The following is a 22020-nucleotide window of genomic DNA, read 5'->3' as shown; positions in this document are numbered from 1 at the left end:
TGGGATACTCCCTGTTCATTTATCTTGTATGAACAGCAACAACTTTTTAGCACAGATAGAGAGAGATAGAAGTAAAAGAAGTTAAACCTGAAATTCTGATTTGTGTTTTCATGCTCTGTTTTCACACCCCAGCAACACCTTCAATACATCACTAAATATATCACCTTTACAACGTCAAGTCATCCTTCACTATGGGAAGCTGTTTTTTTGCAAACCTGTGTCCAGATGTTAAAACAAACAAATGAAAAACTTCCAAATTGCATTAATCCACTTCATATTTCTTCAAACAAACCACAGGGGAAGGTCCCCTCAAAATGTGAACCATTTAACTATCACATTTGTTTTGGTTCAACATGCTTCCACATGGGGGAGACATGCTCCTCCCAACTCCTACCCCCCGTTTTTTTTTTTTTTTTGGTTGAAAGGAAAGAAAAAAAATGAAGAAATACATAAATATTTCCTCTTTGGGGAAGTCTTACAAAAATCCAGAGCTCTGTTAGAGACAAAACACAAGAGAAACAACCACAAGGACAGAGACGGCAAGAGATACAGACACAGACAGACAGACAGAAGGGGGAGTGAGCAGTTATTTCAACGAGTAGAAAATAATGAGATTGGAGCAAAGGAAGAGCAAAGAGAAAACACAACTCCTCACTCTGCAACACTTTGGCTGCATGTCACCTCTTTTCCTATCATGGACCCGTCATCCTTGAAGTTACTCTGAGGGCCAAACAAGGACATAAGGCTGAGACAGAGAGACAGGCAGAGGAGGGAGAAAAGCAGTAAACCTTAGCTGAGGTGAAGAAAAAGCAGTTGTGTGGGAGAGCAGAGGCGAAGAGAGAGCGACGAAAGGCGGGGGAGTGGAGGAGTGAGGAGCCCCGTTTCTTCCAGCAGAGTGAGAGGGGAAACGGGAAAATAAGAAGAAGAAGGAGAGAGAGGAGTGATAAAGAGTCGGGGAAGGAGGGAGAAGAGTCGGCTGGACATGGGGCTTTGTGCTGTTCTCCTCATCTGTCTCTCCCAGGCTGAGCTGGGGAGAGTCTGGGCTCAGGAGCATGAAGGTAAGCAGCACATACACACAGGTATTCACGTGTACTCTAATGTTAACACCATTTTTACTGGCTTCCTTCAGAATAGACTGTCAAGTGCTGCACAGAACAGCTTCCAAACAACTGAATTCTGTGAAGGTTGAAAGAAATCTGACCTGAATTCTTTGCCACAAACTCAGGCAACAGGCATGCCAGAAAAAAAAGAGGTACTTTTTTGTGTGTATACACATGTGTGTGCGAAACTAACAGGTCCCATGACATTTCTTTCTGTCAGTCACAGGAAGCACATGAAAGGCTGTGTGTGGGTCTGGATTTTCTTAGGATGCCATTCCAAAACCCCTGTATTTCCGATTTAAAAAAAAAAAAAGTGTCTGGTATCCATCTGCCTGAAAAATAAGGATCTTGTGATCGGAAATCTTGCATTTTAGCAAATAAATGTTTGAGGTTAACCAGTACTTTCAGTGATGACTTGTGCTTTCATTCAGCAGGCATTTTCTAAAGGTAGAAAAAGTTAATGAGAGCAGCAGCTGATTGTTAAATGTGGAAAGTTTCTTGCTTTTCTGTGTTGCTTCATTTCATCTCAAACTGTCTTATCACCCAAAATACTGTGTGCTTGGTGGATTTGTGCATCTCCTGTATATGTATGTTGTAAACTCCTCTGTCATCTTGTCTGTGTATGTGCGTGTGTGTGTCTGTATGTGTGTGTATGCGCATGTATGTATTTTTGTTCTCCTTAGAGATACATTATTTTTAGCTAGCCCCCGTTCTTCTGCTGCCGCTCCTCCTCCGACAATCAGCGGTGTTCCAGTTTCTCTGGCCTCTCCTGTGGTCCCAGTTCCTCTGATCAGGGGCCTCGCTCTGCAGAGGACAACCCGACACACTGTGCACAGACCAGAGAGACAGATCCCCCTAACATAAGGCAACTTCAAATCCAGCAAAATGCCCACATTCATCTTCACCACCCTCTTTTTATGCCCCTTTCTCACAGCCTGGTAACTCCATCTTAGTGCTTACTCACACCAGAAAGTGGAACAAGCCTTCGCTAAATAGGTGATGCTGGAGGCTCGCTGATGTCGTGACTCTCTATCACCTCCGTTGAATTGAATGTATTTTTTTATCATCCACCCATGTCTCACGACTGACTGTAGCCCATGCCAAATCTCTTTTGCAGAGCAGTTCATACTCAAGCACGGTTGCACAGAATTAGCTGCATGGCAGCCCCCATTCTCGCAAAGGTGAGCTCCGTCCAGACTGTCTGCAATTGATCAACGGCATCAACAGCTCAATGCATAAAATCAGCCTAAAAGCTCCTCTAAAACTCACTAATTAATGCATTATGCATTTAATCCATACATAAACTATGGCTATGAATTGTAGCTATGAATTCCAAAACAACTCAAAGACCCTGCTGTCCACACTGATTTGAAAAGTAGATGCTAACTGTTGTTAGCTGGAGCTTTGCCTGAAAAGAAGCTGTGTTTAGGAGTAACATGAAACAACTTGATTCACATTAATCAATCAGGGTTTCCGTTTGATTAATTATTTTGATCTAAATCTGACAGGTTGCACTGATCAATAGACTAGGCGGTTCCAGACAAATGACCCAGATGAGCTACAACAAACACCAATATTTTTTCTGTTAAACTTTTCTAGGTTACCACAAAGAGAATATCTTTAGAGCTTTATTTTTCAAACAACAAAGACAACAAACAGCCAAAAATAACTCATCATGCAGATGTAGCTACCAAAGGTAAAGCTGGACTACTTGTGTTGGAATTGGGTAAATTACATACAAATGAATGAAACATCATTTCATTTAGAGCTACAGAGATAAGCTGATAAGTCGATGAAAAGATATCTACAAATCGTCATTAGCTTATGGGCTGTTTGCCAAACAAAACGGATAATCTGCTAACTACTATTACTGATAATCTGATAACTTCCCATTGGATCTAGGAAACTGCGACAGATGCTTCTGACTCATTTCCTTTGTATTTCACATTTAAACAGTTAATCAGTTAATCAAGAAAATAACTGGCAGAATAATTGATAATGAAAATTATTATGGTTAGTTGGAGTTCAATTAATAACTGAATTCAAAGATTAGTCAGGAGCTACCGAAGATTTCTTACTAAAACAATCTATTGTGAAAACTATAAATACTGTAACACTGAGAAATCAGATTGTAAACTACATCTGGCCGAGTCCATTTGCAAACTGGAAGTCCATGTCATCTGCACTAAAAATGGAAAATCCAAATGTAAACAAAAAGCAGCTCCATGAGAGTCCATCGCTTAATTCAAACATTTTATAAATTCTGAATCTGATCCATTTGTCCATATTTATCTAAACCCCACATTTTCCCCTTTCTTTTCAGATCCTTATCAGTCCAGCTGCCAGTGTTTGTGATTGTGTGTTATGGTTACTGCTGTTCCTCTCAGCATTAGGTGCCAAATGGCTTCCGCCCACGCCATAAGCTCCAGCCTGGTTTTTAACACAGATCACCCTTTTAAAATCCAACTACAATAAAAACCACAGTGTTAAAATGCAATGACACACATAGCAGTGACCTTGCGGAGCGATTACTGTTCCACCGATGATTACTTTGCCAGAAGACTGCAGGTGCTTTGCTAATCCCTGTCCTGACACCAACACTGTGCCTCACAAAACAGGACTGATACAGAGTCAAGACTTTATTTGTATCTTGATATTTAATCACCTCTCCTCAGCTGTGTTTGGATAGTACATAATGGTTCACTCTCTTCAGCGTAGTCTGTCTCTGAAGCAAAGATGTTGGCCTTTTGCTCTCTTTCGCCGGGGCTGCTAATGACTCTTGTTTCCTTTCCACAATCAAGTACAAGCCTTTGTGCCCTCGATGTATCATCGCCTTCACCTGAACTTCAAAGTGTTGTGAATTTATCCATAAAAAGATTATTTTCAGGGAAGATTTATTTTTCAACTCTGGATTTCTTCCAGCTGAACAGACTGAAAGACCATTTAGCTTTTGACTCAGTTGCGGAAATGTGGCTTTGATTGCTGTCTAGTCTTCAGAAGCTGCTCTCAGACAGTGAAAATGTGTTTCTTAGATGTCTGTCTTCAACAGCAAAATATTAAGGAAAGGACAGATAATGATATATAGCTTGATTTTTGCTGGAGATACAGAAAAAAAAGTAATAAAAAGGTCACAGAGTAACTGTATGTTTCTGGAAAAAGACAGAGAGAGAGCAAAAGATCAGGGGAATGGTAAATAGACGTGTGAGAGACGGTGATGGGATGAATGAACACAATCTGTATTTCCTCAGCACACTGTACACTGCTCAAAATGCGGTGTCCTAGTTCGAAGTGACTCCCATAACCCACTAGATTTGCAAGGTAGTTGCTGCAATGCAGGCACATCTGAGGAATACAGTGCAGATACAGTGGACACCACTGCCATGCAGGTGCCATCGACTCACAACAGCCAATTGTATAATTGTTAACCATACAACATAAATCTGCAGGATTAGAGGTTTCATTCACACTCCGGTCAAAACTCCTGGCACTGCAAGATATGATGAATTAAACAGAAGAAAATCTGGCATCTGGAACCGATGTAAATTGACACCATCCTGGCAGTTAACAGGAATATTCTAAATTTAGAGGACTGTCAGAATCATTTCTGAGCATTTCGTTCTAATATAAGAAGCACTCGAGTGTATATTTACAATTAAACCTCCTGCTATTCACTGGCAAATCTGTCACATCTGTCATTTTAGTCACTGGATTTTGGGCCCTGTTTCAAAGTTACCAGGATGTTTTTCTGCACCAGTTTGCACATTCCCAGTGCAGATTCCACATACACATGTGTCTGCCAGACCTGATGCTACTGAAGTCAGCTCAACTCGAGCCCTTATGTAAAGCCCAACCCACTCTTGAACTCTTTTTAGCCCCTTTTTGTTGGTAGTTCATCCAGGCCCACTTGCAGACAGTTAGACAAGGTTAGAGATGTTCCAGGAAAGAAAACAAGTTCAACGCTTAGGAAGTTTGAAAAACAAAATCTGAAACTGTGGAAAAGGGTGGGTAATGTACTAGACATCCACACTCTTAAAGGACTTGTACATGTATATTCTGTAAGAACTAAGGCACAGTCTCTGATCCGCCTCCTCCTCACAGCTCTCCCTCATCTCTTCCCCTTGCTGTTTGACGCCTCCTCAGCTGTTTAGTGATGAGTGCTGTCAATCTGACCCAATTAGGAGCCTCTTGTTCTGAAGCTGTGGAAATAGCTTCCACTGCACCATAATCAAACAAGATTCCTCATTAGAGCCATCTCCCCTGTGTGTGTGATAACCTCTCTTCGTTTCTTTCTCTTGTCCCATTTTGTCTCTTAAGTCTCTTTTCTTTTCGTTATCTCTTTGTCGTATTTTACTATTCACTATATTCAGCCTTTATCCGATGAGGGCACCTCAGTGAGGTATAGCTTTCCGTGAACCTAAAAGAGAATACCCCTGGATTATGATGATGAAAGCTTATTGTATACAGGACTTTCCAGAATAAAAAGAAGGAAGTCACTGTATTCAGCCAAGAAAAAATCCCTCACACAGTCAGATATGGCTCAGTCTGTGTCCCTGTTCACCCCAAAGGTGATGGATGGGGTTAAAGCCAGGGATCCATGCGGGCCAATCAAGTTCCTCGACAACAAACAGCTCCAAAACTACTAAAAAAGCATGTGGACAGGATCCAGCTGTCTGCATATTTCTGGTCATATACAAAAGTAAGAGGGTGAGAGGGGGGGGGGGTCTGAACCTCAGGCTGGCTCTTTGTCTTCTTCTCCTCTCTCGAGATGTTCATAGCATGCTGTTACTTAATAGCTCAGTTCAGTGAACTAACGGCTCACATAAAATCCCGGCAAGAAATCCCTCCCGATTTAATCCTTGTACTTCAGTAGGAAAACAGCACCCTGCTGAACAATCAGTGAGCTCTGCTGATCCTGCAACTCTGTTGACCGTAAATGAGCGCAGGACAGCGAGTCATGGATCAGTTTACTTTCAAAAAAAAAAAAAAAGTGAAATACATTCCTGAAGGGAAGTGAATGTGCAAAGATACAAACATCCGTCGATGATCTGTTGAGCAGATGACATGAAACCCCACACTAATGTAGGTGGTGAACAGAGATGTGAATACACACTTCAGAACGCACGCACACACATACACATCCACACAAACCTGTAGTTCTACCATTGTGAGCACACTCATTAATATGCTGCATTCCCTATCCCCTAACCTTAACCACGACAGCTAAATGCCTAACCCCAACACTCACATGCTTCATAATTAGTTAATAACGAGCCAATATCCAGTCGACACACACGACACATTATGAGTTTAAAATGCAGAAATTAAAAAGAAGTCATGGCACTGTTTCTGCATGACAGCTGCAAAGAATCTCACAAACTTACGAGTTCAGGGTTTTTTTTTTTTTCCGGTTTTTGTTACTTACTGAACCAAAAACGCTAAATATGGATTTAATTTTCTGTGGATAAGTCTGCCTGTTAATGATCAACATTATGGTAAGCAATAAAGAGCAGAAGTGACCACAGGGTTTTAAAGCAAAACAGATTCCATTCCTTTCACACATTTTGAAATCAAATTAATTCTTACTTAACTAAAAGTCTGAAATTGAGATTTGATCCTTTGTATTGTTTGTTGTTATATTTGTTCTGTTATGGAAAAGTGCAGCTCCTCCGCCAATCCCCGCATGGCTTCTAAAAATCTGCTCACACATGGCACCAGAAAGTCTTTTGGGATTATTACTTTATCATACTTTTTTTTTTTTATCTTTGATATTTCATTTCCTCCTGTAGACTGCCTTGTGTTTGAGGCAATGATTAAATCAATATAATGTAAAAAAAAAAGAAAGAAAAAAAAGAAAAAAAGAAAGACATCTGTTTGTTCCTCCTGGATGTCTCTGCCTGCAGGTTCTACATGTGAATGTTGACTCTGTTCATTCATCATAATGCCCATCTTGTTTTCCAGATGCACTGAGTCGGACTCCTCTGCGGGCAGATGGGGATCCGTCTGGTTTTCACAGAACCAGGAGGGACCAGCAGACCCCACACAAACACAGAGAAGCCCGTAACACACCGGATGAAGGTGGAGTTCTTGGAGGAGGAGTTGACATCAGCGCCCTCCCTGACAACATGACACGAATATTGGTGAGATCCAAACAACTGACCCCTTGCTAAGTCCCGCCTCCCTTAGTTACTGGGTAAAAGCGATTTCACCCATCAATTTACAACACAAGTCTTACTGAAGCCACTGTACATGATAGCATGGCTCAGACTGAGACTAGAGTTACTGCAGGTCCCAGGAAAAAAGGTTAGCATCCTCATCAGCTGAACCATGTAGAAGACATGGAAACAAAGCAACGTGTTTTTGTATTTCATGGTAGCTAATTCGCCTTAGTATTATAAAGAAAAATGAAAAATGTCATTTCATCCCAATACTACCCCCTTCTCTGTGCTTGCTACAGGAAAATTATACTTGGACATCAACACAGCCGTTAGATTGATGCATTATTGTTTGTATTTTCAGACAGCATTTTTCACTTTTGCAAGAGAAAAGGGTTTGAGGATGTGTTTGGCAAATATAATGCTTACGTAACAAGCCTGGCTGGAGCTGATGAAAAGTAAACTTCCCTAAATCCACATAAGAGCTGCACAGCGCTGCTAACATTACCCTGACCCCTTCATACTGTACAGCATAATGAGTTTGCTAACTTGTGCAATATGGGCTGAATAGCTAACTAGCTTGGAAAGCAGAGAGACAATGACTGAATGGGGATTTCCAAACTGCAACTTTTTTTCTGTGGTACTAAACATCAACACAATGCCAGGTCTCCGCAGCACAACATTCACTTGTCATACATGAGCAGTGGAACATAGTTATCATAGCCTGGTACAACTCTGATGAGAGTTCACTCAGGCGGACGTCATGTAGAGCAGCTCAACAGCAACTGTGAACACAGCTCGCGGGAGGCACCACCTTGTGGTTACAGTAGAATCACATTACTAAACTCACGCCTGACCAGCAATGAGATCAAAACCACTGTACAGGTTGTTGTAGTTTGATTTACATCAATACAAACTCTTGAAATGGCGTAAAATCGTTATGTTAACTGCTGCAAGCAACTGCTATTTCACCTGAAAACAAAACTAATTATTTCCATGTCCCAACCAAAAACTGGCCACCAACATGAACACAATGTCAGATTAATGAATGAAGTGACACTAAAAAGTTGCCAGGTTATCAGATTTAACCCTAAAACATTTTAGGGTGTGTGTGTGTGTGTGTGTGTGTTTGAGTGTGATGAGGTTTTATTTGTCTTATGTCCCAGACTCATCTTTCACTTGAATCAGCCTCGGTAAAATTCAACCCAAATAAATTGTGTTGTACTTTCTTCTCCCTACAATTCAAATTGAAAACAGACAACAACCTCGTCCTGCCAACTTACAGTGTTTGTTTAAGCGTGGCATTGCGTTAGTACGTGCACATGTGTGTGCACTTGTGAATGACTCACTTGGACAAGCTCACAAGTAGCTCTGTTCTACTGCTGCTGTTGCTGCTCTTTTTTTTTTTTTTTTTTGGGAGGTCTGATCCCAATTTCCGAGACCCTCCACCTCTTGGCCAACGGGAACCTCTTCAATAAATCAGTCAGCTGTGAGGGAAAACTATATGATTGTTCCCATCTCCTCACACAGAAAGCCCAAACCCCGCCCCTCTAGAAACCACATGCTGGTGTCAGGCAGTGAAGATGGGAGAAAAAAAAAAGTGGGTCACTTTCACTTTCTGTATGTGGAGCAGCTGGAGAGGCAGCGAGAGCACTGCATTTAACTGCTCCACTTTCTGAGCCCACACTAAACCCCAGAACCATTGCTCTCTGTCACCTTGAACTGTGGCATACATTAATAATGCCATCAAGACTGTGTGTCTGTTGGAAGACACAGGCCCTCGCTGTCACAGCATTCTGTGCAATGTGTAAACAGCTCCCCCAAGTGGAAGCGTGTGGACAGAAAAAGAGGAAACAAATCCTCAGAGCACAAAGTATTCTCCTCTTATAACCCTGTCAGTTAGGTTGTATGGCTTTGACTTCACGTGAATTATTTTCAAAATTTCACTGTCCTAATGAGTGCCCTCTTTCTCTCAGGAGGACTCCCAGAAGTACTACAAATGGCAGAGTTTTGGTCCAAGAGACAGACGGACTGAAGACTTTTGGGTAGATTTGAATACCCTGCACAAGAGCCAAGTTCGAATCCACGGCATACTGTCCAATACACATCGACAGGCAGCGGTGAGAGGAACACAACACGCGCACATAACCATCTGATTTAAGACCCAGACATGTCTGATATTTTCTCTTTTCCACAGAGGGTGGCGCTTTCTTTTGATTTCCCTTTTTATGGACACTACTTGAGACAAATTATCGTAGCAACTGGCGGTGAGTTTTATTTTACATATATATTATACCAATATCACGGCGGAACTCGTCTGCTTTGATCTTCTAATCAGGAGCCCCAACATCTACCAATGCACTGAAGGAGACTTTGTCCTACCCCGAGGAAATATTCACGCATACCAGGCCATAAAATAAATAATTAAATGTAAATGCCTCCATTTTTTGATGATTTTAATTGCCTAACGACCTGCTGTGCATGTCCTAAATTTTTTTTAATCGTAAGAGGATTGAGTTGTTTGTTGATTCAACATTCCCACTTCAGTTCCACATAAGTGGTGTGCTACCAGATGATGGCACAGACACTGATAAACAAGATTTTACTGATAAGAAAATTTTTTCTTCATAACTAAACAGAATGAACACTTTTACTGCTTCGCTAAATTTTCTACAACCATATTGATATTTTTCATAACAAACTGACTGAAGTATTTTTAACTTATGTACCTGTGTTTCTGCCCCCATCCCCTCAGGGTTCATCTTCATGGGGGAGATTACTCATCGAATGCTGACTGCCACACAGTACGTTGCCCCCCTCATGGCCAACTTTGACCCCAGCTTCTCCAAAAACTCAACAGTGAGGTACTCGGACAACGGTAAATGGGAGCCCCTCAGTGAAGTCTGCCGTGAACGGGAGCTCCTGGATTTCTCTGACTGGCTTCTGTATCTTGCTCTGCTCAGGTAATCTATTTGTGGTGCAGTGGGACAAGGTGCGGCTAAAAGACAGAGAGGCTGAAGGAGCATTCACTTTCCAGGCAGCCCTCCACAGAAATGGAACAATCATTTTCTACTACAGAGATGTAAGTTGTGCATTTCAGCTTAAGTGTTTTCTTCATCTGTATGGGCAAGTTCATTTCTGCATTTTTCTAAGGAAACAGAACCAATCTCCCGCTTACACGTCAGGTTTAGCCATGTTAAAACAAATTACTGTTGTTCTTTTTCAGATCCCTGTACCAGTAGAGAAAATTAATTCCACTGAACATCCAGTAAAAGTGGGACTGTCTGATGCTTTCATGGCGTCCCTCTCCTCTTCACAGCTCTCAGGTCAGCTCTCCAGAAGTCACTATTATGGAAATCTGAGTGTGAATGAGCCATTTATAGTTTTAAAGAGAAAAAAAGTTTGTTAAAATGAATAAATGAATAGTAGCCTTTAAACCTTACTGCAGAAGCACGAAGCATGTCAACATACTAACATTTTATATTTGTGTTGAAGATGCAAAGCGGCGTACTACTATCTATGAGTATCATCGTGTGGAGATTGACACGACAAAGATTGTTAGCGGATCTGCTTTTGAGTTCACTCCTCTACCCAGCAAGTATTCTTACAAACTGGCCTTTATATGACAGCGTAGCCTCATCATTTGCCTCTCTAACTCCAGAACACTGTGTATCCCATTCCCCCAGCTTGTCTTCAGCACACATCCTGTGATCTCTGCCTTACATCCACCTTGACAACCGGCTGTGGCTGGTGCAACACACTTCAACGGTAAGCTAGCGCTCTAAAGATTTATCTCACAATGAAGCCATAGAGAGCCTGGCTATTCTCATTTTGTTCTCGTTTCAGATGTTCTGACGGTATCGACCGGCACAGACAAGAGTGGTTAGATTATAACTGCCCTGAAGAGGTGAGATATATTTCCCATGTTCCCAAGAAATTATGATGCTATTTGATGATATGAATGTTTTTTTGAGTTATTCTGAATCTGGGCATTCGCTCAGGCTAAAGGCACATGTGAGGACTACAACCCGGTATTACCTGAGGGATCTATGAGCTCCTTCAACCACTCGTCCCCTGGTCCGACACCTTCTTCAGCAGTGCTCGAAGAACAGCCCGTCACTAGAGGTGAGCTTCTCTGCAGCAAAAACCTAAGGGGAAAACACAGAGTGAGCGTATGTCAGAAAGAGTTACACCAATCTCTGTTTTCTTTCCTTTCAGATTTACAGACGGGTCCTCCAAAGCATAAGGGGATAACAGAGAACACGGCCATCATAGCAGGTGTAGTGGCTGCCCTGGTTCTGCTTGTAGCTCTGACCTTACTGGCCGTCTACTACATCAACACACACCCTACAGTTGCTCCACCGTTCTACCTCATGCAGGTGAGAAACGCTACCTCCACCTAAACACCACAGTTTCATACACTGTGTAGAGTCAACGGTTTATTTTTTCTGTTTAAAGATATCCCAAATGAACCCTCATATTCATCGGCTTTCTCTGTTTTTTGTAGCGACGCACCAATAACTACTGGCCCTCTATGAAGTTCCGCAACCAGGGCTGCCACTCCAGTTACGCTGAGGTCGAGCTTGGGGGCCACGAAAAGGAAGGATTCATTGAAGCTGAGCAGTGCTGCTAAGGGTCCTGGACTTGCAGGACTCAGTCAGAAGAGGGAAGGCCACCATCTTGAGGACTGTAATGGTACTACAACAGGATGAATATGGACGATCGAGCAGACTGTTGACACAGGATGCCCCTACTCCAACCTTGGCGGCTGGACAGTGTTTACTGTAACTGCTCTCATAGCTCTTGCCAGCTTTCTCTGTGTATCTTGCTCTTTGCCATCACACACAGGAGATTAGCCATATTATCCAACGGTTGGAGTGTCTGAGAGGAAGCCGACTGTACAGGCATAATGAGATGCAAATGAGTAACTGTACAAAACCCATCAATCCAAGGGGATGTCAGGGAATGAATTGAACTAGCCTTCATACTGCAAACCAATGTACAGCTCAACTTCACTATGTGTTTTTGTTTTTATCCAGTCTATGGAGTTACTTTTGTTTTATGAAACTTCTACGCGAGCAATGATTGGTTCATAAAATGTTATATCTCTGTGGACTACAACAGATATTTAGCTCTATAACTGATAGTGATTATAATGATCATCTCAAACTTCTCTGGAGAAATATTGTTTGGATGAATTTTAGAGACATCAAGTTATGAGAGTTTTCTTTGAACATTTCTGTTTAAATGTCTTCTAATAAAAGCTGGTGGTGAGTGTTAATATTAATCTCATGCTTGGTGAGGAAAGCAAATGGCACAGATCATCTTGGCATATATTTAGATAAAATGTATAAAATGTGAACAGGTGGTTATAATGAGTTCCTCGGACCGTCACCTGTAGTTTCTGGCTGATATTAAGATGAAATTATTAAGACAATTAATTTATTGATCGAGGGAAAATGAACTGATCAATCAATTAATCAACAAAATAAGATTAACTGGCGATAGAGCCGCAACTAATGTTTATTCTGCCGAAAACTAAAGATTCAGCCAAATCAAATACAGTAAGCTCTGTCTCACAGCCAACAAAAAGGAAGAGATGCAAGTACAGAAACTTCAGCTATATATCAAGCAACGACAAATGTTCCTGTAGTGTCTGTTTAGCTAGCTAAAGCATGCTATCACATAACAGGCTCTCCAACTGTCTAACGATGAAAAATGAGCTCTACACTGCTGCCTTTTGCTCTTAACTGGTCCTAATTAGCCTGAACAGTGTTAGTAGCCCACACAAACAGCACAATAATCTTAGCAAATGACACACAAACAAGTAATCAGGTTAATACATGGCTTACATTTCTTCGAAGGCGCACGAACAGACAAAACGAAGCCGGTAACACCTGTACAGAGACAGAAAAAAAAACTTTTGAACTACGTCATCAATTAAGTAGACTGCAACCAATGGCTGTAGGTCAAGATGCAGGTGGAACATACCATTTTTAAGCGGGGGTAAGAGTAACCAAATACAGGCTGGCTTTGGCATGGTGGACTGGGCGGGAGTCGCCCCCGTGACCTGGGCCCGGACCCAGATAAGCGGCAGATGATGACATGACATCCTGGCTTGGTAAGGGGCTTGTTTTAGCTGCTTACGGACCATCGACAAATTTTACCGTAATGTTGGATGTTTGCCGTAGCTTCCCATTTACCTTTCACAAGTAAATAAAGATGTGTCAGAGCGGTAATGAAAAGAGGGGGCACCCGGATTTGAACCGGGGACCTCTTGATCTGCAGTCAAATGCTCTACCACTGAGCTATACCCCCGATACGAACAACAGCTGGAAACTATGTATATAACTAGAACATGTCCGCTCTAGATTCATTGTAAGTGTTTGTATTCGTTATTTTTTGTACGTACCATTACACTAAGACGTGTGTTAGCACATTAAGTCTATGGTTTAAAGCATAATATAGCGTTTAGCTAATGTTCACATTGAAGACAACATGGCTGACGCAGTTGTAATTTACCGCAGTGTCCGACAGAGACCGCCAGCGAGACACACTTAAACTGTTCGGTTTCATTTACAGTTTGTTCAGTTACGTATTTGTCAGCAATGTGTATAATTCTTACTTTAGTCTTGCAGTCATTATTTCTAACCTGATTAATACTTCAGACGCCGTCCTCGGTGTATTTTAAGCGTTATTACAGTATATTGTGGTATCGTTTGTGTCTCCTTTTAAGGTTGTTACGGATTTCCCTTAATGCATTTTATGCTGCCTTCATGTGCTCAGCAGAAAGCCGTAAATCACAAATTTTATCTGGGATGTGTAAATACAACTCCATAACGAACAGCAATTGTCTTTGTCCAAAACCCACGAAACCACGACTGTAGTTCGCTGATACATTTTCTGTATGCTATTTCGACGCTTGTCTGATACTTGCACACACAATCTACAATTCCTATATCCGACAGTTCCGGACGGAGCCTGAAGGCGTCGTTCTGCACGATTGACTCCTCCTCGCCTTGCGGTCGCGTCCGTATATTAATTGAAATGCTTGCAGGCGAAGGGGAGGACGGTCCTTGTCCCTGCTGCTCATCACAGTCTGTGCTTCACTTCTGAAAACTTTTTTCAACTGGACCAGCGGGTTTTTCTTTTTGTGTGAGGAGTCCCTGCGCCATCATGAATCCGCCCTGTGGAAGATGCAAGAAACCAGTTTACCCCACAGAAAAAATAAATTGCCTTGATAAGGTAAGGTGACACAAGTCTAAACCCATTCACTGACCAAATTAAGCAACCTAATGGCACTAGCGTGTGTAAATAATGTCACATTTCTTTTGTCCAAATAAGTTTTTTGCTTTAGTGTTGCAAAACTCTCACAAAACATGACACTTTTGATGAAAAGCTTCGCTTAAAGACTTAAAACATGGTGAGTGCTAAAGAGGTAGAAGTCCTTTTCTCCCATGTGATGTTTACTTTCATGTTAGCAGCTGTTTTGCAAGAACAGTTGTTATTGTCAAAATGGTATGTGTCTCATTTTAACAAAAAATGTTGGACTTTTGTTCGCTTAATGAAACAGTATCATCTCTGTGATGCTTTACCATTATATGGAATTATCTGGCTGACTTTTCGTTCACACATTAAATACATAAACACTCATACTATGCATATACACAAAGAAGACACACACAAACACACACTAAGGGAGTGATGAGAAGAAAAAAAAACACATCCGGTTGATAAACACTGGCCAAAAACCTTTGAATGTTAAAAAAACACACACAGACACACACAGAGTGTGTTCTGTGTCCCTAACTGCTGATAACGGCTTTATTAAATCTTCTCTGATAATGTATCTGTAACAGATAAAGAAAAAACTCAGTCAAGGTTGATTTAATCAAGGCAGATTAACCTGATCACACAGAGTGGGAGTACTCAGCATTGTTTTGAATTTCTGATTTCTTCTAAGATAATGAAATGCACCACAGTTAGTCACACAGTAAAGCATGTTGGAAAGTGCTTTTTCTGTGCACAATTAGGTGCAACTGGTCAGATATTAAACAAGTTATGGAATTTGGATTAAGGTGTTTTTAGACATTTCTCAGTGAAAAACACAAAGTTGCTCCCTTGGGCTTTTTTATTTTTATTTTGTGGCACTAAGATGTTTTCTTCAGGTGACCACACATCGTTTTATACATTAGACTTTCTGCTTTCTCTCTCTCTCTTTCTATAGTATTGGCACAAAGGTTGTTTCAGCTGTGAGGTTTGCAAGATGGCTCTGAGCATGACGAACTACAAAGGCTTTGAGAAGAAACCTTACTGCAGCATGTGAGTGTTTACACACTGACCACCTGATTACTGAAATCACTAAACACTTGAGACAAAAGCAACTGGAAAACATCCGACCGTGTGGAAGCAGAAATGACCAAGAGGGTAACAATTCATCATAAAACAGTGACCACAGAGTTAGAATATGTAGCATAATAGATCTAATTACATCTATTATTTGTCTCTTTTTGGGTGGGGAGGTTTTGGTCATCACACAGAAAACCTGTCACGACATGTAAACCTTAATTTTCGATGTGTTTGAGACACAGTTGAGCAGTGGAAGCTGCAGTGTGTGGATCTGATGGAAAAGGGAAGTGTGAACAGACACACTGAATCATGTGATCCCAACAATTCCTCGATGTAACCTGCCTGTTTCCACATTTGTGACTTTGAGCCCGTTTTCTCTTTTCTCTTTAAACTCAAGATGAAGACACTGTAAGTATGTGAAAGAGATGGAGACATGTAAACATTTGTGTTGCACTTCTGTTTTTCTCCAGGCATTACCCCAAAACCTCCTTCACTATAGTGACTGACACCCCCGAGAATCTGCGTCTCAAACAACAGAGCATGCTCAATAGCCAGGTGAGACGTGCGTAGGTCGGTCCTGTCACTCGTCTCTGTCTCTCTATCATTCCTGCTCTGTCTCTGTTTTCTCTCACTGGCAGAGATACTCGTCCTAATCTCATTGCGTCATCAAGACTGGGTGCATCCTCCCCTCTCTGCCTGTCTCCTTCGCTCAGCTCTCTATCCGTCTCACAGCAGGAGACGAGGACACACTTTTCGTCTCGGCACTTGTGACAATAGGATTCCATCGATTAAATCAAATGAGCCCTTTGACCAAAGACTAAAAAGAGAGAATGCTAACTTGAGCTTGGTGTGACGATTTCAATTTTAGCAACCTGGCCAAATCTGATCTTTATAAAGTGTAAATGTTTCTCTAAAGTGTCCTAAGCGTCCATAAATTGGACAGTTTTTTACTCTAAAATCTTTCTTCCTTTTTAGTGTCTCATTGGCACCAGTTCAACTCTGCCTCCCTGGCTCCCTTCACTGTTCTAAAGCTCTAATCTACTCACACTGTTCAAGCCAGCAAGTTAACTTGATCAAAGGGATAAGTCCTCCAAGTCACGCAAAATTAGAGATTCCTTTACAGTTTGAATTTTATTTAAGGGATTGTCTTGTCTCTCAACATGTGGAAGCAAAGCTTTTCTTCCCCTGCAAAATGTAGAAAGGTTTTCATTCTGAAATAATTATTTCCTAAAATTCAAATCATCAGTAGTAAATGTACTTTTAAGGCTACATTTCTGCAAGACTTACCATCTCCTGTGTTAAAACAGAGTCTTCAAATCTGCAAAGAAGCGGCAGGTCTGATTACATGAATGCTACACAACTCTATAACTGCTGAAAAGTCCCATACGCGCACCCTGTCTGAAACAAGCACCTGATGTAACCACACAAACTGGGTTCCATTTGTGGTTAAAACCATTTTAAACCGTCATGTAACATAACTATGTTATTATGGCACACGACTGTTATGATAACATCATGATCAGATTTACACCAAAAGCCGTTTCCTCCTCTCTCTCTGTCCTTTCCTCTCGTCTCATCCAACCGACCCAGTTCATTGTTTATAACCATAAAAGTCTCGGCAGTCAAGCTCTCTCACTGAGACAGCATATTCCTCATAGCAAGAACATGACTCACTTTTGTGTGCATGAGTGTGTGTGTGTGTGTGTGTTTGCAATGTGTGGGGATCTCAGATTTACTTTCAAATAAACATTTCGGCTTTGTTTAATGTCGCCTCCAGGCCTAAACCTACAGGGAGATTTGCCAAATAGCTGTTTAAAGCACAGCATGAGTGTGTTTATGTATATTTGTGAGTCAGATTTAATAGAAGTGTGTGTGCAACCTCACAACATCTAACCTTATAATCTAGTTGTGGTCATTTTGAAGAATACAACCTACTTTGGGCTCAGAAGTTAACCTCAGGCGTCTTTCCAAACCCTTTTGTCTAATTTTAAATGAACGGTAAAGACTGAGTTTCCTAAATCCTGATGAATTACAAATTTACAGGCGCTCTATAAGGAGGACTTTGAAAAGAACAAGGGGAAAGGTTTCAGCGTGGTGGCCGACACTCCAGAGATGCAGAGAGTGAAGAAGACACAGGACCAGATCAGTCACGTACGCCCGGTTCTCCCCGAAAACCGCCGTGGAAACAAAAATCTAATAACACTAATCTCAACTTCAGTTCTTTGTAATGTCTCTACAGTCATAATAATTAATCAACTTATACTCTTACTTTTCAGAAACAATATGAGACCTGCAACTTTATTATGTGACGTCTTTTCAGTCTCTAACCGTGTTTATATGTTTGCATGTCTGCATTCACTTTCAAAGAAATCTATCTCTTAACACATACACTTGTTTTCTAAATCCTTCCTAAGTGGGTTTGATCTGATGCTGCATTCAGGTTATGTCGGCTTTACCGTTGCTGACTGACTTAAGGCAAAAAAAAAAAAAAACCTTTCTCAGATCTTTTGTTTGACAGTGCGAAATAAAAATGTCTAAGACGAGGAAATCACTTTTTGATAAACATGCTCACAATTCATCTCTCCTGTGATGAGGAGATTGCAAGTTGATATTGTTTCATATTGAGAGGTCACAAGCAAAAAAAGTTTGGAAAACATAAAAGTTAGAATCCTGTAACAAAATAAATGTCATTCTCCTGACATTGATAGACCAGGAATGCAGCTTATAGCTCAACGTTTTTAGCTGAAATGAAGATTAAAACCCTGCATGAATTGAAAATATAACAAATCTGATGAAACTCTCCCTCTGATTGTGCCATTTAACATACTTCATAAATAATGTTAAAGGAATAGTTAGAAATTATGGGAAATGCGCTTATTTGAAGAAACAGGAGGAACTGCTAGCCTGGCTCTACCCAAGGTTAACAGAATCTGTCTGCCAGCACCTCCAAAGCCTGAGCACACACTTCAATAAATATGTAACATGTCAATTAGTGAGCTTTAATGGTGCTGGTAGGTGGATTTCGTTACCTTCAAAGAGAACATGGCTACCTGCTTACAGTCTTTATTCTAAGCTAAGATAACCAGCTGCAGCCATATTTATGGCACGGGAGTGGTGTTTAATCCTCTACCTCTCAGCAAGGAAGCAAATATGTGTATTTCCCAAAATATCAAACCATTCCTTTAAAGTAAGATTGCGTTTTTTTAAATATATTTTTTAATAAATTTGCAGGCCCTTTACAAGGAGGACTTTGAAAAGAACAAGGGGAAAGGTTTCAGCGTGGTGGTCGACACTCCAGAGATGCAGAGAGTGAAGAAGACACAGGACCAGATCAGTAACGTAAGTGCAGTCCCCCTGGGAAATACTTTACGACAAGTCAGAGGTCTGAAACCAGCTTAGTTAAACTACAGAACGCAATGTTAACTTCTCATACAGGGACAATGTCTTTGGCAGGACAGCATGTTCTGTGGATTATCCTGAGTAACTGGGACATTGTGTTTGAAAAGACACAGTGCACTTGAATCTTTCGCTGCTCTAGGCAACACGAGCAAAAGTCCAGTTCCAAAATTCATTGTTTTGTAGCTTGGTTAACCAACCTCATAAAATTAGTCATTTGGTTTTCACTGAAAGCTTCATTCAGATCTACAAATCCTATGTGACCTCTGCCCTGAGAAGAAATTCCTCCTTAATCCAACTTCACAGTGAAACATCTGTAACAACACTTTACTGTTCCAAAAATTGTGGTGAGTAGAGAGTTTTTTGTGTAAGGGACAAAAAAACAAAAAACAAACATGACATGGCCAAGCAGCCGTTCTAGTGAGATATGAAACGAGCTCAGTGCAACACTAAGCCAATGCTACGGTTTCAGAGCAGGATTGTAGATTTGCAGACTGGTACAGTCGACAAAGCTGAAGCACGAGCAGAGAGAACAAGCTGCTTCACACAGCAGTGAAGGATGTCAGAGCAGAGCAGATCCTGCAGAGACACACAGGCACATTTCAGACATTTCTCCTCGTCCACTGAGGATCAGCTGCCCTATATGGTCAAAGTCTCTCAGCTGTGGACACAAAGTGAATGTCCGCTCTCTGCTGCACACACACACTGGTAGACACATGCATACCACACTGAAACACGCAAACTTTTCTCTTTTCTCTCTCATGAGAGCAGCAGTTGCAGAAAGGAATGACGGGTGATAAGCTGCATGTCAAAAGGGCAAAATCTAGCAACTTATTTTTCCACTGGTTTTATCTTTTTTCCTCTTTCCTTATTTCTTCTCACTTTCTTCCAACTCTCCTTCCTTCTTTTTTGTTTTTTATATTTGCCTGTTTTTTTTTCAGCCCCTCTCTCTCCTCTAGTCTTTTTCCCACCAACTTCTCCTTCTGTTTGCTCCTCTTGAGGTCTGTTGAGAACATCGGGGGCTGCTCCTTCTTTTTCTTAATCAACATCCCGTTTCCTTTTCCATCCCCTAAAAGCTGGGAGCATTCAATTCATTTTAAAGCGCTTGGGTCCCCCTTATTGTCTCTGTGTCCCCTGTATATTTCTATTTACTGCAAAGTGACACTGAATGAAGGAGAAGGTCAGTGATAAGTGGATCCTTCAAATCTAATCTTTAGTCAAATTTTTAAAGTCTACTTTAATAATTTAAAGTGTCAAACAGAAAAAAACTAAAGCGTGCCTGTGCTTTATAAACCAAATTGTTTTTGAACAAGAAGGAAAAAAAACAAGGCAGTCTGAGTTCTGAGTATAACAAAAGTAAGATGTTATTATAAGATGAGGAAAGAACGTGGACCTCACATGAAACCTTGAAACAGGCAGAGGCAGTTCTTTGCTTTAAGGCTTTAGCAGTTTGATGGTTAGAAAAGCCCCCCGCTCCCCCCAATCAACTCTCAGCACCTCCTAAAATGGTGAGCTACTTCTCACAGTGGGAGACCTTCAGGGTCAGCTGTCAGACTTGAGGGTATTGCGCCCTCATGTGGATTTAATGTGTGTGCTGCTGCCTGTGTGTGCAGATAAAGTACCATGAAGAGTTTGAGAAGAGCAAAATCAGAAGTGATGCACCTCCTCCTGAAAACAGACAAGGTAAGAAACACCTTTCCTATAAGCCTTATGTACATTTTTATGTGTGTATTAATGTTGTGTGTGTGTTTGTGTGTGTGTAGACTATGAAGAGCAGCCATCTAACCCTGTAAGATTCAATCAGCCAGCTGGACAAATGCGCCCTGCTGCTGTAGCACCACCTTGTGGAGGGGTAAGGCTAATACATAAACAGACACTGTATGGCCAAAAGTATTTAGACACCCTAACTTTATGTTCCTGTGCGCGTGTGTGTTGTGTGAATGTATATATGAATGTGGATTGAGTGGATTTGCTACATGTGCTGTGTATTTGTGTTTGTACATTGTGTGTTGTGAGTGTTTGTTTATGCCTCCAGTAGGAAAATTCAATGCAAATGATTCAGTTTGGACTTTGTATGCTCTTTACATCAAGCTGCAGGTCAGTGCATGTGTTTGTGTGTGTGTGTGTTTCCACTCACTCAGAAGCGTTACCAGGCCATGTACAGCTACACGGCAGCAGAAGCAGATGAAGTTTCCCTCCTGGAAGGGGATCTGATCTTAGACGTGGAGCCGATCGACGAGGGATGGGTGTTCGGATTCAACCAGCGCACAGGGCAGCGAGGCATGCTCCCCGCTAACTACGTCCGACCTGTGTGAAACAAACAGACCTCTGCAACAGACAGACAATCCATTAGGTCCATTTCCAGCATGAGCTACGCTGTGAATCTGTTGTCACCACCTACAATCAGGACTCTTCTCTAAATCACATTTTGCAAATGAAAGAAAAATGGCTATTTAAAAAAAAAGTTCCTGCCTGGTTCTGCTTTGCCTTTTTGTCAGGATGATGTTTTTCAAATGTGTTAGGGGCTCTCAAAAAATGAGTTAAGTCTACTACAGTAAAGTTTCACCTCAGAGAAGAACAATGATACTAAAGGTTAATGTGAAAAGGTTTATGAATGTGATAAAAACCTGCGAAAGAGGAAGGAAGAAGAAAGCAGAAGGACAATTTTCACAGAAGAAATAAACAAATTTAACTATATAATACTTCATACTTGCATAATTTTTTATCTTTCTCAGGTAATATTTACCTTTTTATGTACATGTTCTTCAGCAGTTAAGTGCAGCCTTAGCTTTGGACTGACAGACGCAGCTAATTGTCAAATCAGTGTGTAATGTCCTATTTGTATCTTCTGCAACAGTCACTAACTGCTTGTAAATCCCTTAAAACACTTGTTTGATATATTGAAAGACAGAAACGCATCAGATGTCATATAATTAAATCCTTTTAAGATGATTCAGTTAAATAAAAGTGGCATATTTAACCTGTCAGTTTGTTTTTCTACAGCATGTGACTTTACTGAATTC

At 41.1% G+C, this 22020-nt stretch overlaps 2 protein-coding genes and 1 non-coding gene across 4 annotated transcripts; 2 read left to right on the top strand and 1 right to left on the bottom strand.

Moving 5' to 3' along the window:
- The first annotated feature begins 508 nt into the window (after nucleotides 1–508).
- Nucleotides 509–12531, top strand: LOC121200937 (plexin domain-containing protein 1-like). Its single transcript, XM_041066442.1, has 13 exons — nucleotides 509–1058; nucleotides 7059–7237; nucleotides 9229–9372; nucleotides 9450–9519; nucleotides 10008–10130; nucleotides 10216–10334; nucleotides 10479–10578; nucleotides 10748–10846; nucleotides 10939–11020; nucleotides 11099–11159; nucleotides 11254–11377; nucleotides 11471–11631; nucleotides 11760–12531. The coding sequence occupies exons 1-13, from the start codon at nucleotides 983–985 to the stop codon at nucleotides 11883–11885; spliced, it is 1464 nt and encodes a 487-aa protein (XP_040922376.1). The 5' UTR covers nucleotides 509–982; the 3' UTR covers nucleotides 11886–12531.
- A 967-nt stretch (nucleotides 12532–13498) lies between these two features.
- trnac-gca lies at nucleotides 13499–13570 on the bottom strand. Its single transcript has one exon. It is a non-coding gene; the product is annotated as a tRNA-Cys (tRNA).
- Nucleotides 13571–14233: 663 nt separating this feature from the next.
- Nucleotides 14234–21999, top strand: LOC121175663 (LIM and SH3 domain protein 1-like). Of its 2 annotated transcripts, XM_041029472.1 has the most exons (8): nucleotides 14239–14497; nucleotides 15480–15574; nucleotides 16072–16156; nucleotides 17645–17752; nucleotides 18833–18940; nucleotides 20611–20680; nucleotides 20761–20849; nucleotides 21139–21998. In XM_041029472.1, exons 1-8 carry the CDS (start codon nucleotides 14429–14431, stop codon nucleotides 21310–21312), a joined length of 798 nt encoding a protein of 265 aa, XP_040885406.1. In that variant the 5' UTR covers nucleotides 14239–14428; the 3' UTR covers nucleotides 21313–21998. The 2 variants fall into 2 exon arrangements, with proteins under 2 accessions (XP_040885407.1, XP_040885406.1); XM_041029473.1 differs by lacking the exon at nucleotides 17645–17752 and having other exon boundaries at nucleotides 14234–14497; nucleotides 21139–21999.
- The last annotated feature ends 21 nt before the right edge of the window (nucleotides 22000–22020 follow it).

This window comes from Toxotes jaculatrix, chromosome 21 (genome assembly GCF_017976425.1).
Source record: "Toxotes jaculatrix isolate fToxJac2 chromosome 21, fToxJac2.pri, whole genome shotgun sequence".
Lineage (NCBI taxonomy): Eukaryota > Metazoa > Chordata > Actinopteri > Toxotidae > Toxotes > Toxotes jaculatrix.
Note: the sequence above shows the minus strand (reverse complement) of the source record. Positions and strands in the feature narration are given on the sequence as shown.